This window comes from Sinocyclocheilus anshuiensis, unplaced genomic scaffold, assembly GCF_001515605.1.
Source record: "Sinocyclocheilus anshuiensis isolate Anshui unplaced genomic scaffold, SAMN03320099.WGS_v1.1 scaffold92, whole genome shotgun sequence".
Taxonomy (NCBI): Eukaryota; Metazoa; Chordata; class Actinopteri; order Cypriniformes; family Cyprinidae; genus Sinocyclocheilus; species Sinocyclocheilus anshuiensis.
Genome location: NW_015555718.1, coordinates 286,555 through 299,741, shown reverse-complemented (window position 1 = coordinate 299,741; position 13,187 = coordinate 286,555). Strand labels below are relative to the sequence as shown.

At 41.0% G+C, this 13,187-nt stretch overlaps 1 protein-coding gene across 2 annotated transcripts in view; it reads right to left on the bottom strand.

The window, feature by feature from the left end:
* LOC107672348 (inactive tyrosine-protein kinase 7-like) overlaps positions 1 to 9,418 on the bottom strand; it is a 42,547-nt gene extending 33,129 nt beyond the window's left edge. For both annotated transcript variants that reach the window (XM_016465501.1, XM_016465502.1), the window contains exon 1: positions 8,932 to 9,418. In XM_016465501.1, coding sequence (XP_016320987.1) covers positions 8,932 to 9,037 — 106 coding nt within the window. In that variant the 5' untranslated portion in view covers positions 9,038 to 9,418. The remainder of the gene's footprint in view (positions 1 to 8,931) is intronic.
* Positions 9,419 to 13,187: the final 3,769 nt, after the last annotated feature.

The window sequence follows — 13,187 nt, the reverse complement described above, 5'->3', positions numbered from 1 at the left end:
ATTGTTTATTGAATTCAATGTCACATTTGTAATCATAGTAATCTTTGGAGAAAAACGGCACTCTTCGTGTGAAATTGAATAACTATATGAAGTGGTATAAATATATACATTTTCTGCCATGTCTTGAATTTGTGATCATTCTAAATGTATTTTAATAGACTGAATCATGCAGTGAAAGAAAACACACTAAATGCGCACACGCACTAGTCTAGACTTCACGTAATGTATGCGTGCGCTCTGTAGGGATGTTTTGAATGGTTTTTGCTAAATACTCGATAATGTCAAATCGCACATCGTTAAAACAACAATTACGATATTATCGCAGACGATATATATCGCACACCCCTAACTCAGGGTTAAGAATGATCCGGGTTAACGGTTTTAAATTCAGTTATTCCCACAATGCCACAACTCAACTGATTCCCGAAGAACTGAATTTACATGAAATTTACATTTCATTGTGTCAACAGAACTGAACTAGTTGTTGACGCAGTGATGACACTGACAGCTAATGTAGACTTTTCCATATGTTCATATCCTAAAACTTTTGTTTAGGGAATATTCACACAATTTTTCTTCCATGTTTTAATTTTAACAATAAAGCTCTGTTCTGCAGCACTTTGTCTGGCAAAAAAAATGAGAGGATTTGTTTGATTTTCATTTGATTTAAAGGTAAATTAAATTAATGTTTTATGCACATTAATAAAATAATTCTTTATGAATTCAGTTAATTAGACATGCTTTTGATTAATAAAATAAAATTAAACCATGCTGTTTGAGAGAAGACACAATAAAATAAAAATAAAAAAATAAATCAGAATTTGAGAAAAATTAGGGCCCCTAAAAATGTAATTGTTGGTTAACTTTTAATACATTTCTGTTAAATTGTATATGTTTCATGATTTCAAATTATTAGACATGCTTAATTAATAACATTTCATTTAACCATTAAAATAGAGTCCAGAAAAAATTAAATGGAAACAAAAACAAAAACAATCTAGAAAAATTAAAAAGGAAAAAAAAAAAAAACAGAATTTGGGAAAAAAACATAAAATGGATTTCATAGGGTTCTTCTAACAACTGAAGGCATTACGACGAACAATACAGACGTCTGTCACTATTGATTTACGAAGACACATTCAAAACAAAACGGACAGAGAGACCTTCTTCAGCTCAATGGATGATTGACAGGTGAGTGGTTCACTGCTGTGTTTAATTACACCACTGATTTACTCTATAAATGTGATGTGCTCATGTTTCTCTAACTGCCTCCGTGTGTGCGTTCAGCAGTGATCTGTACTCCTTTACACCCGTATGTAGTGCTGAACACTTCTGACTGGATCACACAGAACAGAACAGATCCTAATATGAGGTGTAACCGGGGTCTCAAAAATACCGTTATCCTCATAACCACAAAACGAATGATTACCGGTCTGATCTAAATTGACCGTTCAAGCTTATTAAAACAGCTGTTATCAATGCTTGGCTTTATGCCAAGACTAAATAAGTGTTAAATAATCTGAGTTATGTATATTATATCTAACAAAGATTGGCAAAGCTTCAGTATGAGTGGAGCGCTAGTGTTCTGTAGTGTTTCTGGCTCAGTTCAGACGCACAGCTCGAGTGTTCGGTCGTTATTCAGTGTCACGTTACACAGATAATCAGATAATACTCGTGTTAAGCGGATTAGCAGTGTTCTGATGGCCAGAGGTCAGTCTGTGACGTCATATAACACACTCAGCCGGTCAGGAATCATCTCACACCGAACACAATGCGTTTGAAACAGCAGAAGCGCTTGAGCTCGTGTAGAAGTGAACTCGTGAACGGTGCGTTTGTGTGATCTTCAGCGGTCTCACCTGACCTCACTCAGCCCAGATCAATCTTTCATGAGCTCTCCGGATCAGAAACGACGCTCGGTCGGATCTCAAACACCCACAGAGTATTTATGACTGAAACACTGCAAATACATAAAACACACCGTCATAAAACGTTCACTGGAGCAACTGTGAAATCTTGCGGCTCCAAAAACGTGTCCAGTTTGGCATCAACATGCAGCAGTTACCATTAATGTCCAGTATCTGCGTCATAAAGTCTCTAGTGACTTTAATTCATGATCTTTAATGTGTCAGAGGGAGTTTTTGCCTCTGTCTCTGTCTGTCTCTAGCAACTGCATGGCAACACCCTAGCAACCTCCCCGGGTACCTTAGCTACCGCATAGCAACACTCTAGCAACTGCCCTGAGGACCCTAGCTACCGCATAGCAACACCCTAGCAACCGCATAGCAACACCCTAGAAAATGCCCTGAGGACCCTAGCAACCGCATGGCAACACCCTAGCAACCGCATAGCAACACCCTAGCAACTGCCCTGAGGACCCTAGCAACCACATAGCAACACCCTAGCAACTGCCCTGAGGACCCTAGCAACTGCATAGCAACCCTAGAATCTATCTATCTAATAGTTATAATCGATCTGTTTTTCTAATAGACTGTATTGCCTTCAAAACATTCAGACTTTAATCTTTTAATCTAAACTATTTTAAACTGAAAACCGTCAAACTTTTAAAACTTTCTGGTCTGGCTTTCTCAAGCCAACTTCAAAGTTTGTCTCGACAAACTTTATCTAGTTATTTTTATAGCGCTTCACACAATCGAGATACTGAAGAGCAGCAGGTTAGTTTATTTAGCTCAGAGCGGTAGTTCATTAAGAGCGTGCTTCAGTGTTCATGCAGCTGTCAACACTCACACACACACTCATTCAGAAACACAACAAACACAAACACACAGATTCACGCCCTGAAGCTCCCAGCGCCGACACTTCAGTCTGTCACCTCACATGTACTTCTGCAGCGCTTCATACAGTACAGATCGTCTCAAAGCAGCCTCACAGAAATTCTGTTCTAAAATGGTGAAGCGCTGTTGCCATGAAGTTATAAAGCAGATGCAGTACAATCAAGTCTCGTGTCCGCTTCATGCTGGATCTTGTTCTGGTCAAGAACTGCCTCAAATGCTGCACTCGTGAAGGTGACTGCTCGCAAACACAGATATATGACACACAACTCAAACACACGAGTCTATGACAGGAATCTCTGTGCTGTTTGCACCGAAGCAGGAACTCAAGTCATATCTAGAGACGTAACTTATATTCCTGTTGTCTTTGAGATGGATCTACACTCATTCTCATCAGTGCACAGAAAAGAGTGAAGCTGGTAATTATCCATTCACCTCTGATCTGTCCGTGTAGGTTATTCAGATCTGATAGAGCCAGTGCCGTTAAATCAATAATAGTAGAGTATTCAGTATGAAGGATCTGCGTTTTGATCCAGCTTTATTTCTGTGAAGCTGCTTTGAAACAATCGGTACTGTACCGCTTTAGAAAGGATAGAAATACTTGATTTAGAAAATATTTACTAGTACTGTACCTTTATGTTTCTGATTTTTAATACCTCACTGCTTTGAATCAAAAACATAAATCAGATGACGGTGTTTGCTGACACATAACGCACGCTGAAGCTCTTCGTGTTCCAACGTTCAGCAAAATCTGAAAACTATTTCTTCCACAGAGGAAATATTGCTTATGATTTCTGCTGTTTGAATCCGCACAGAAACTGATGCAACTAATGTTCAGGAGGACAGTGCTGATTATCATCCACACACATTCAGAAGACTCTGCTCCTTCTAAAATACCTCTAACTAGTTCATGTTTAACTTCTCTAATGAAGTGTGTTACTTCTTGCCATTGAACCGTTACTTTAATTAAAAAGTTACAGTTTAACAAATTAAGCAAGCTAAGCATGAGGTATTCTATCCCAGAATGACCTTCGGTTGGGAATTACACTGAAAATCACGACGTTTGATTGCTATTAGTGACGACTATGCAAATGTTGGCATCATAATCACCCGACAGCAGTGACACACAGATCAGAACGCTCTCTCATATTATCTATATAATATTATAATATACATATCTGCATTACAGCAGGTTGTGCACGTCTATCATGTTAAATCGTGTGTTCTGGTTTCAATTTGTTCTGCATTCAAAGTCTGCTAAACCACAGAACGGAGGATTCATTTTACATTAATGCATTATGAGACTTCAGGAGATCTTCTTCTGGTGTGAGACGTTACCTGCTCGCTCGCTTCAAAGGAAGCTACAGGAAGACAGAGAGAATAAAGCCGTCGCTGGCAGCAGCTCCTGCTCTGAATGAAGAGACGAGAGAAAACACGAGGAGGCCGTCTGTCTGTCCCGTGACCTGATTACAGGAGCCTGCACCGGTTTACTCTTTCACCAGCTTTTCTTTCTCTGTTTGCAGCATTTTAATCGTGTGATGTCATCAAACACAGCTCCTCCTGAACCCATACAACAATCAACACGTCTCAATAACCGTGATCAGATTCACACGCTACTGTCAGACTCCACACACTACAGCAGAGATCAAATATAAACACACACTAGGGCTGCACGATATATCGAAAAATATCGGAATATCGCAATATGCATATCGCAACGGCGTGCGATATCTGAATCATTTTAATAATAGGCTGCTTAAATCCAAACATTGCAAAAGGTCAAAGTTTTAGTTCGACGCATATAGCAGAGAATTGCTTGACGTTTAAAATAGTTTAGTGCAAGAAGTTGCAGAAAACAACTCTTTGCCGTCTCGTCTTGCTGTCTGACTCACACCTGAAGCGCGCGCACACAGAGAGACGCGTTTCAGACCGAGTTGATTCGTCTTTCGCATCTCCTCATGTTTGAACAGACACATACACACAGAATTATGTAAATAGTACCCGTCTCGACGATCATTCTCGTAAACGCAGTCGGTTATGTTTTAAATGAATGTAAACAGCTGAGAAAAAAATCGAATGTGTATCATTACACTGGATCCGTGCAGTCGGGTTTAAAGGGACAGCAGCCTATAAATACGTGCTGCTGAATATGTCACTAATGTTAACAAAACAACAAAACAGCTATAACAAAGATTAATCTAAATTTAATTCATACAGTGAACACTATGCAGTGTTATTTTATACTTAATTATTAAATTTCTGTACCTGAATACTACTGTTTATTTTATCTGTGCTTGTAAATTGTATATTTGTTATTTTTTCCCCCCTTTTTCTTTCTTTTTTTTACTGACTGTTCACTTGCCTTTAATCATGTTTGAACTTTCTCAGACTATATGAAGAAGTACTTAAAGTGTGTGGAAAGCAAAGTTACAACGATATCAAATTAGTGTCATTCATTTTTTTGTCATTCACACTGATGTTAAAATGACATTTTTTGATTTGTGACATTACTCTAAGTAATGCTAAAACACTGCTGGTCACTTTCAGAAGTTGTAGTGATTCTTTCTTTTCCAAGAAAGAATGTGAAACAAATTGGTTATATAATTTTCATTTTTAAATATTTTAAAATATAATTGAAATTGATTTTACACACTTTAAGCAATATCGTATCGCATATCGCATTTTTTAACAAGGTATCGCTTTTTTTTTTTCCAATATCGCACAGCCCTAACACACACACACACTCTCTCACACACTCACACACACACACACACACTCACACACTCACACACTCACACACTCTACTCATTCTGAGGATTTTCACATGTGAGCGTAATAGTGCAGTGATGAAGATGGAAATAGATAACTACTATCTGTTAACATGCAGTGCAACGGAGCGCTCTTTAAAAGGGAATCTCGACTGCAGTTCAGCTAGCGTTAGTTATGAGCAGTCTGTGTGTAAGCGGAGTTGAGGAGCGCTGTGAGACGTGAGGAGAGCATCATCATCATCATCATCATCCATCTGCCTCACAGACAAACAGACCAAACACAGCTGCAGCACTTCCTCCAAAACACTTCCCGCACAACAGGACCAGTGCCACACAGGAAAGCAGCTTTCCCCCTCCGCGTACGGATTCAGCGCAGTTCCTGTGCGTCTTCTATACCGCACGCTTACTATTCCTGAGCGTCTCCGTCAAAACACTTCCAGCGACGGCGTTCAGAAGTGCTTCGGTCATCAGGGATGATGCGGAATGAAAGACGGAAGCACCGTGAGATCACAGTCCTGAGGTCAAAGGGCAAACATTAACATCAGACCCAAACAGGAAGATGCTGCTTATGGTCAATGACCTTTGACCTGGATTTCAAAGTGAAGATGAGCTACTGTAAATAAAACACGCACACGATCATGAGACATTACACTGAACAACACATGACAAATAAACCAACGCCGATCGATTGAATACATTTTTAAGTCAAGTCACATTCATTTCTATAGCACTTTATACAATACAGACGGTTTCGGAGCAGGTTTACAAAAATAAACAGGATATCAATTCTGCTGTTTTTAAAAATTCAAAATGTAAAAATAGCACCATTCTGGCTACATTTGTGGCACAATACAAGTGGAAAAATTGCAATTAAATAAATAAACTAATCTGGTCTCACTTGATTAAAAATCTTCTTTACTTCTGCTCTGAGTGCATTACTGCAAAATAGCTGAAGCTTATCTGTGATGCATACGAAAAAGATGGATATCAATTACAGAAATTGAGAAAATAATAACTGTAAGCCGGGGAAAATGAGAGCAACACTGCAGACTTTGAGCAGAGTAAACCGAGCGCAACAGCAGTGAAGTCTACTGTGAGCTCTCTGTCAAACCCACGAAACAGCAAACTCTCTGCCATCAGCACAGAAATAACACGAGCCTGACAGCCAGAATAAAGACATGAGATATAACGTGAATTACTGAGCTGCTCGATGACAGCCTGAGACTTACAGAAGAGAGCACGAGAAACCTTCAGAACACACACACACATCCAGCGGAGCGCTTCTTGATGTACATTAATGCTCTTAATTCTCTTAAAGTTAAGAACATATTAGAACATTTGTCCAAAATGATCTGTAATAAAGTTCTCAAAGCACAAAAGCATCATCTGAACATCATTCCCGGAGCGTTTTTTTCAGAAATGCAACATTCTCTTTATGTTTGGAAAATTATGAAACCGTAATGTTCCGTTAACATTCACATAACCAAGAAAAAGTGTTTTTAAAACCTGGATGCTTTGAACTTTCAAAGACAATTCGGAAATAGTATTTTCACGGCTTGTTGTTAACGCTAACAAAGCGTTCTTGTATTTTTGTTAGCTGGGTTAGTACCATCTACACACTGACTTATGAGTACAGTTCACGAGCCAGCAGATCCAAGAACATGAACATCATAAACACATCATAAACACACGTGCGTCTCTCTGGGAAACACAAACAGAAAGTGAGAGAAGTCACAGTTCACACCACAGCCTTCAGTCGACATGAAACACACACACACTCACACACACTCACACACACTCACTCACACACACACACTCACACACTCACACACACACACACTCTCTCACACACTCTCACACACACACACACTCTCACACACTCACACACACACACACTCTCTCACACACTCTCACACACACACACACTCTCACACACTCACACACACACACACTCTCTCACACACTCTCACACACACACACACTCTCACACACTCACACACACACACACTCTCTCACACACTCTCACACACACACACACTCTCACACACTCACACACACACACACTCTCTCACACACTCTCACACACACACACACTCTCACACACTCACACACACACACACTCTCTCACACACTCTCACACACACACACACTCTCACACACTCACACACACACACACTCTCTCACACACTCTCACACACACACACACTCTCACACACTCACACACACACACACTCTCTCACACACTCTCACACACACACACACTCTCACACACTCACACACACACACACTCTCTCACACACTCTCACACACACACACACTCTCACACACTCACACACACACACACTCTCTCACACACTCTCACACACACACACACTCTCACACACTCACACACACACACACTCTCTCACACACTCTCACACACACACACACTCTCACACACTCACACACACACACACTCTCTCACACACTCTCACACACACACACACTCTCACACACTCACACACACACACACTCTCTCACACACTCTCACACACACACACACTCTCACACACTCACACACACACACACTCTCTCACACACTCTCACACACACACACACTCTCTCTCTCACACACACACACACACACACACACAGTCTGATCATAACAGAATCTAATGTAATAAAGCAGTGATGCAGTACATGAAATCATTTTAACCAAAACCTTTCTACAATTATATCGCTCAGGATCCATGACAATGTTTTTTTACAGTTGGATAATCAAAGGAAGAGGTTTTATACAGCAGGTCTCTACAGTATGAGAGCTGAACACAGCATGCAGTAATAAGCGTGTTCATGATGCTGATCGACCAGAAACAACATGGAGCCAAAAGACTCAAATGTCTTGATTTCCTTTCCTTTCTAGGCTTTCAAAGCTCTAAACCAGCCTGAGACAGCAAGCAGGTTTGCTCATGGAGTCTGTCTATATTCACCACTGCACTGCACTGTATTTGATTGCCTGTTTTTTATTAGTGTCATTTTCCATTGCATCGCCTTCATGCTCGTGTGTGTGTGTGTGTGTGTGTGTGTGTGTGTGTGTACTCTTTCTGCTCTGGAAGCTCCAGTCATCACAAACATAATAAAAGCATTGGATCACCGCGAGGCACATGTGATGATGTGATGTGATTCTTCTGAGGCTCAATCACATCTGAATACTGATATCTGATCGATATGAATCTGCTTTCAGGAGACATGAAGCTCATTTCTCGGATTATATGCTGGAGATAAATCATGCATTCAGCGACTGGAAACTGGCATAACTCAGCTTCACACCTGAACTCCAGAGCTTTCAGTTTCCAGCCGCGACTCCGCCACAGCACAGCCTGAAGCGCGCTTACCTTCGAGACACATGATGAAGATGATGGCCAGCAGACCGTCGGATCTTCGTCTTCCGGTGCGGAGCGCGGAACTCCTGTCGGTTTCGGTCCCCGGTGATCCGTCCATGTCTTCCGCGGGACGCGCAGGTGCGCCGCAGGTCAAACGCGTCCTCAAAGAGCGATTATTAGCTAGCGGAGCTGAAGCGTCGCGGTGAGAGCTCGGTGGCGGTAGAGGAGTCGCCGGTAAGGTGCGGTGATCGCTGTATTCCGGTAGGAGTGTCGGCGCAGCTCAGCGGATCGTCTGTAGTCCGTCGGAAGCAGCGGGTCACTTTACTCGGTCCCGGGTTCGCCCGCTTCTCTCTCTCTCTCTCCGGTGCTTCCGGTTTCAGCGCTCCGCTCACTCCGGGAAAACGCGTCCAATGCTGCATCCCGCTGGCAGAACCGCGAAACACCGAGAGACACTTCACCGGAACCCAGCTAAGAATGAACGCCCTGTGTCATAAACAGTGACGTGTAAAACTAGTCTTGCATATTTAGTTCACCCCAAACGGGCGAGTAATATTTGCTCTGCCACGTGACTTCTGCTGCTTGACTTCACGGAGTAAGGATCATTAGGAAATTCATATTAACCACATAAGAGGTGCAGATTTTGCAATTAAAAAACCTTACAATAAGGTTCCATTAGTTAATGTGTTACTAACATGAGCAAACAATGAACAATACATGTATTACTGTAACGTCGGGGAGCGTGACAACAGAGTTTAGGATCCAAGCGCAGGCTTTGTTCCAAGAGTGGTCAAAACAGGCAGAGTCACACAACAGCACACAGGTGTAATCAAGAGTAACTCAAACAAGCCATGGTCAGGGCACGCAACAAACGATCAAAAACAAGGCAAACAGTCCGAGCGCAAAAACAAGGCAAGGCAAGAAGCAGGAGAACACAATGACAAAACAGTCTATACAATACTGAGCAACGAGTGTGTGTAGAACCAGGCTTTAAAGGGGTCATATGATGCGATTTCAATTGTTCCTTTCTCTTTGGAGTGTTACAAGCTCTTGGTGCATAAAGAAGATCTGTAAAGTTGCAAAGACTAAAGTCTCAAACCCAAAGAGATATTCTTTATAAAAGTTAAGAGTGAACCACGCCTACCTAAAACGGCTCGTTCTAAAACGCCCCCACATGTCTACGTCACGATGTGGGAAGATTTGCATAACGCCGCCCAAATGTTCACGCAAAGAAAGAAGGCGTAACTTTTATTCTCGCTGTAGTATTGTTGCCGCCGCCGCCATGTCGTGAAGACGCTGTGCTTCGTTGTGAAAGCGAAACTACTTTGTTTGGTCTTCCAAAAGAGGACGATATCCGCTTCGTCATGCCTAGAGCTGATCCGTGCTGGTCGCTGAGGAAATACAACAGTATGGTGAGGGGCGTAACATTTCCGTCTCACGCTTGAGGTATTCGGCCAATCACAACGCACTGGATAGCTGGCCAATCAGAGCACACCTCGCTTTTCAGAACGATGAGCTTTGTAAAAATCGATGCGTTTCAGAAAGGCGGGGCATAGAGGAGAAACAATAATGTACAGTATGTGGAAAATAATGTTTTTTTAACTTTAAACCGCATAAACACATTTCATTACACCAAATACACAAAATAATGTTCTTTTTAGCAGCATCATATGACCCCTTTAAATAGGGTGAGGCTGATGAGGAAACAAGACACAGGTGAACGCAATCACCGGCAAAGGATTATGGGAAATGTAGTCTGTGATAGAGTGGCACGAGTCAGAGGTGGAGTTCATAGACAATTACAGTATTTATTAATCCTTGTTAATGTTAGCTCATACAGTAATACAGTCGTTCATTGTTAGTTCATGAGTACATTAACTAATGTTAACAAGCACAGCTTTTGATTTTAATAATGCATTAGACTAGTAAACGCTGACATTATTTAACATTAAGATTAATAAATGCTGTAGAAGTATTGTTCATGCTTAGTTCATGTTAACTAAAGTAGTAACTAATGAACCTTATTGTAAAGTGTTGCCAACAAAAAAAATAATAATAATAGACTGCAGCAATTAACATTTAGTCAGAACCTCTAGTAAATGACATGCTGTTTTGTTTAGTTGTCTGTTCAGAATCGTGGGAATGCTAAATATAATAATACCTTTTCTTGTCTAATTGACCGGTTTTATTATTATTATTATTATCATTATTATTTTCTTATCTATTACTTTTAATTGGCTGAGAAATCAAATACACTGCTGGACAATAACCAATAATTATAATACCGGCCTGATTAATTATCAAACCACAGAACTTACTGTTGGTCTCTGCTTCTCTTCATTCCAGTCTGTCACTGAACAGCTTATAATATCACTCAGTTCAGTGTTGAAAATTTAGCCGGGCAAAATAGATGCTGCTGAAATAATAAACATGTGACCCTGGACCACAAAACCAGTCTTAAGTGTCAATTTTTCAAAACTGAGATTTATATGAAAGCTGAATAATATATCCATAGATGGTAATAATAATCTTTCCATTGATGTATGGTTTGTTAGGATAGGACAATATTTGGCTGAGATACAACTATTTGAAAATCTGGAATCTGAGGGTGCAAAAAAATCTAAATATTGAGAAAATCATCTTTAAAGTTGTCCAAATGAAGTTCTTAGCAATGCATATTACTAATCAAAAATTAAGTTTTGATATATTTACGGTAGGACATTTACTAAATATCTTCATGGAACATGATCTTTACTTAATATCCTAATGATTTTTGGCATAAAAGATAAATGTATAATTTTGACCCATACAATGTATTGTTGGCTATTGCTACAAATATACCCCAGCGACTTAACACTGCTTTTGTGCTGCAGGGACACATATAAATCAAGGGCCGTAACCATGCCATGAACATTGGGGGACCCGAGAGCAGTTCTTATTCTGCATTTTAATCACAGTTCAAACAAAGATGCTACATCACATGAACATTAAAACAATCTGACCAACATTTCTCTGTGTACAAAACAAGTGAAGGAATCTTCCTCAGAAGAGACAAAAACAGCAGCTCACTGCAGTGTCTGACTCATATTATAATCACGTCCAGAAGCTTTAGGTGAAATGTGGATGAACTCATGAACCTGCTGCTTGACCTCTTCATATTTAAGAAGAGAACTATAGTTTCCAAAGTCAGACGTCGCTTGTTATGAGCGTGTAGAGTTTAGTAGAGACGCTATGACATGTTCCTGCCAATATCAGAGACTACTACATTATCTCATCAGAACAGATTTGAGGGGAAAAAAAAGTCACATGTGAGTGTGTGCGTGTGAGTGAGTGTGTGAGTGTGTGCGTGTGTGAGTGAGTGTGTGAGTGTGTGTGCGTGTCTGTGTGTGTGTGCGTGTGTGAGTGAGTGAGTGTGTGCGTGTGTGAGTGAGTGTGTGAGCGTGTGCGCGTGTGTGAGTGAGTGTGTGTGTGTGTGCGTGAGTGAGACACACACACACACTCAATATACACATACACTCACTCACACACACACACACTCAATATACTGCACAACACACAAACACACTCAATATACAGCACAACACACACATACACACACTCAATATACTGCACAACACACACACACACACACTCAATATACTGCACAACACACACACATCAGCTCTGCTGGATCCAGTGTGTTCATCATGTACAGGATCATGTGAGCACCATCACTGCTTTAAAGGAACAGTCCACCCAAAAATCAACCAGACAGTTTGGTTCCCATTGACTTTCTGAAATGACAGCGGAAGTCAATGGGAACCAAAACAGTTCGGTTCCCAGCATTCTTCAAAATATATTTTTTTATGTTCCACAGAAGAAGGAAAGTCATACAGGTTTGTAATGAGTAAATAACGACCGGATTATCATGTTTGGGTGAACGAACCCTTTAACACAGGGGTGTCAAACTCAATTACTGGAGGGCCGGAGCCCTGCAGAGTTTTGTTCCAACCCTGCTCCAACACACATACCATGTAGTTTTCAAATAAGCCTGAAGGACTTGATTAGTTGGATCAGGTGTGTTTAATTAGGGTTGAATCTAAACTCTGCAGGGCTCTGGCCCTCCAGGAATTGAGTTTGACACCCCAGCTTTAACACGACACACCAGCTCACGCCACTAAAATCACCTCATCACTGTATGTGCCGACGGCCGACCAGGTCTTCTGACATCTTGCCCTCTACAGCCCTGAATGTCAGCGGAGACCACGTCAACTAGATGCGCCCCGGAGACA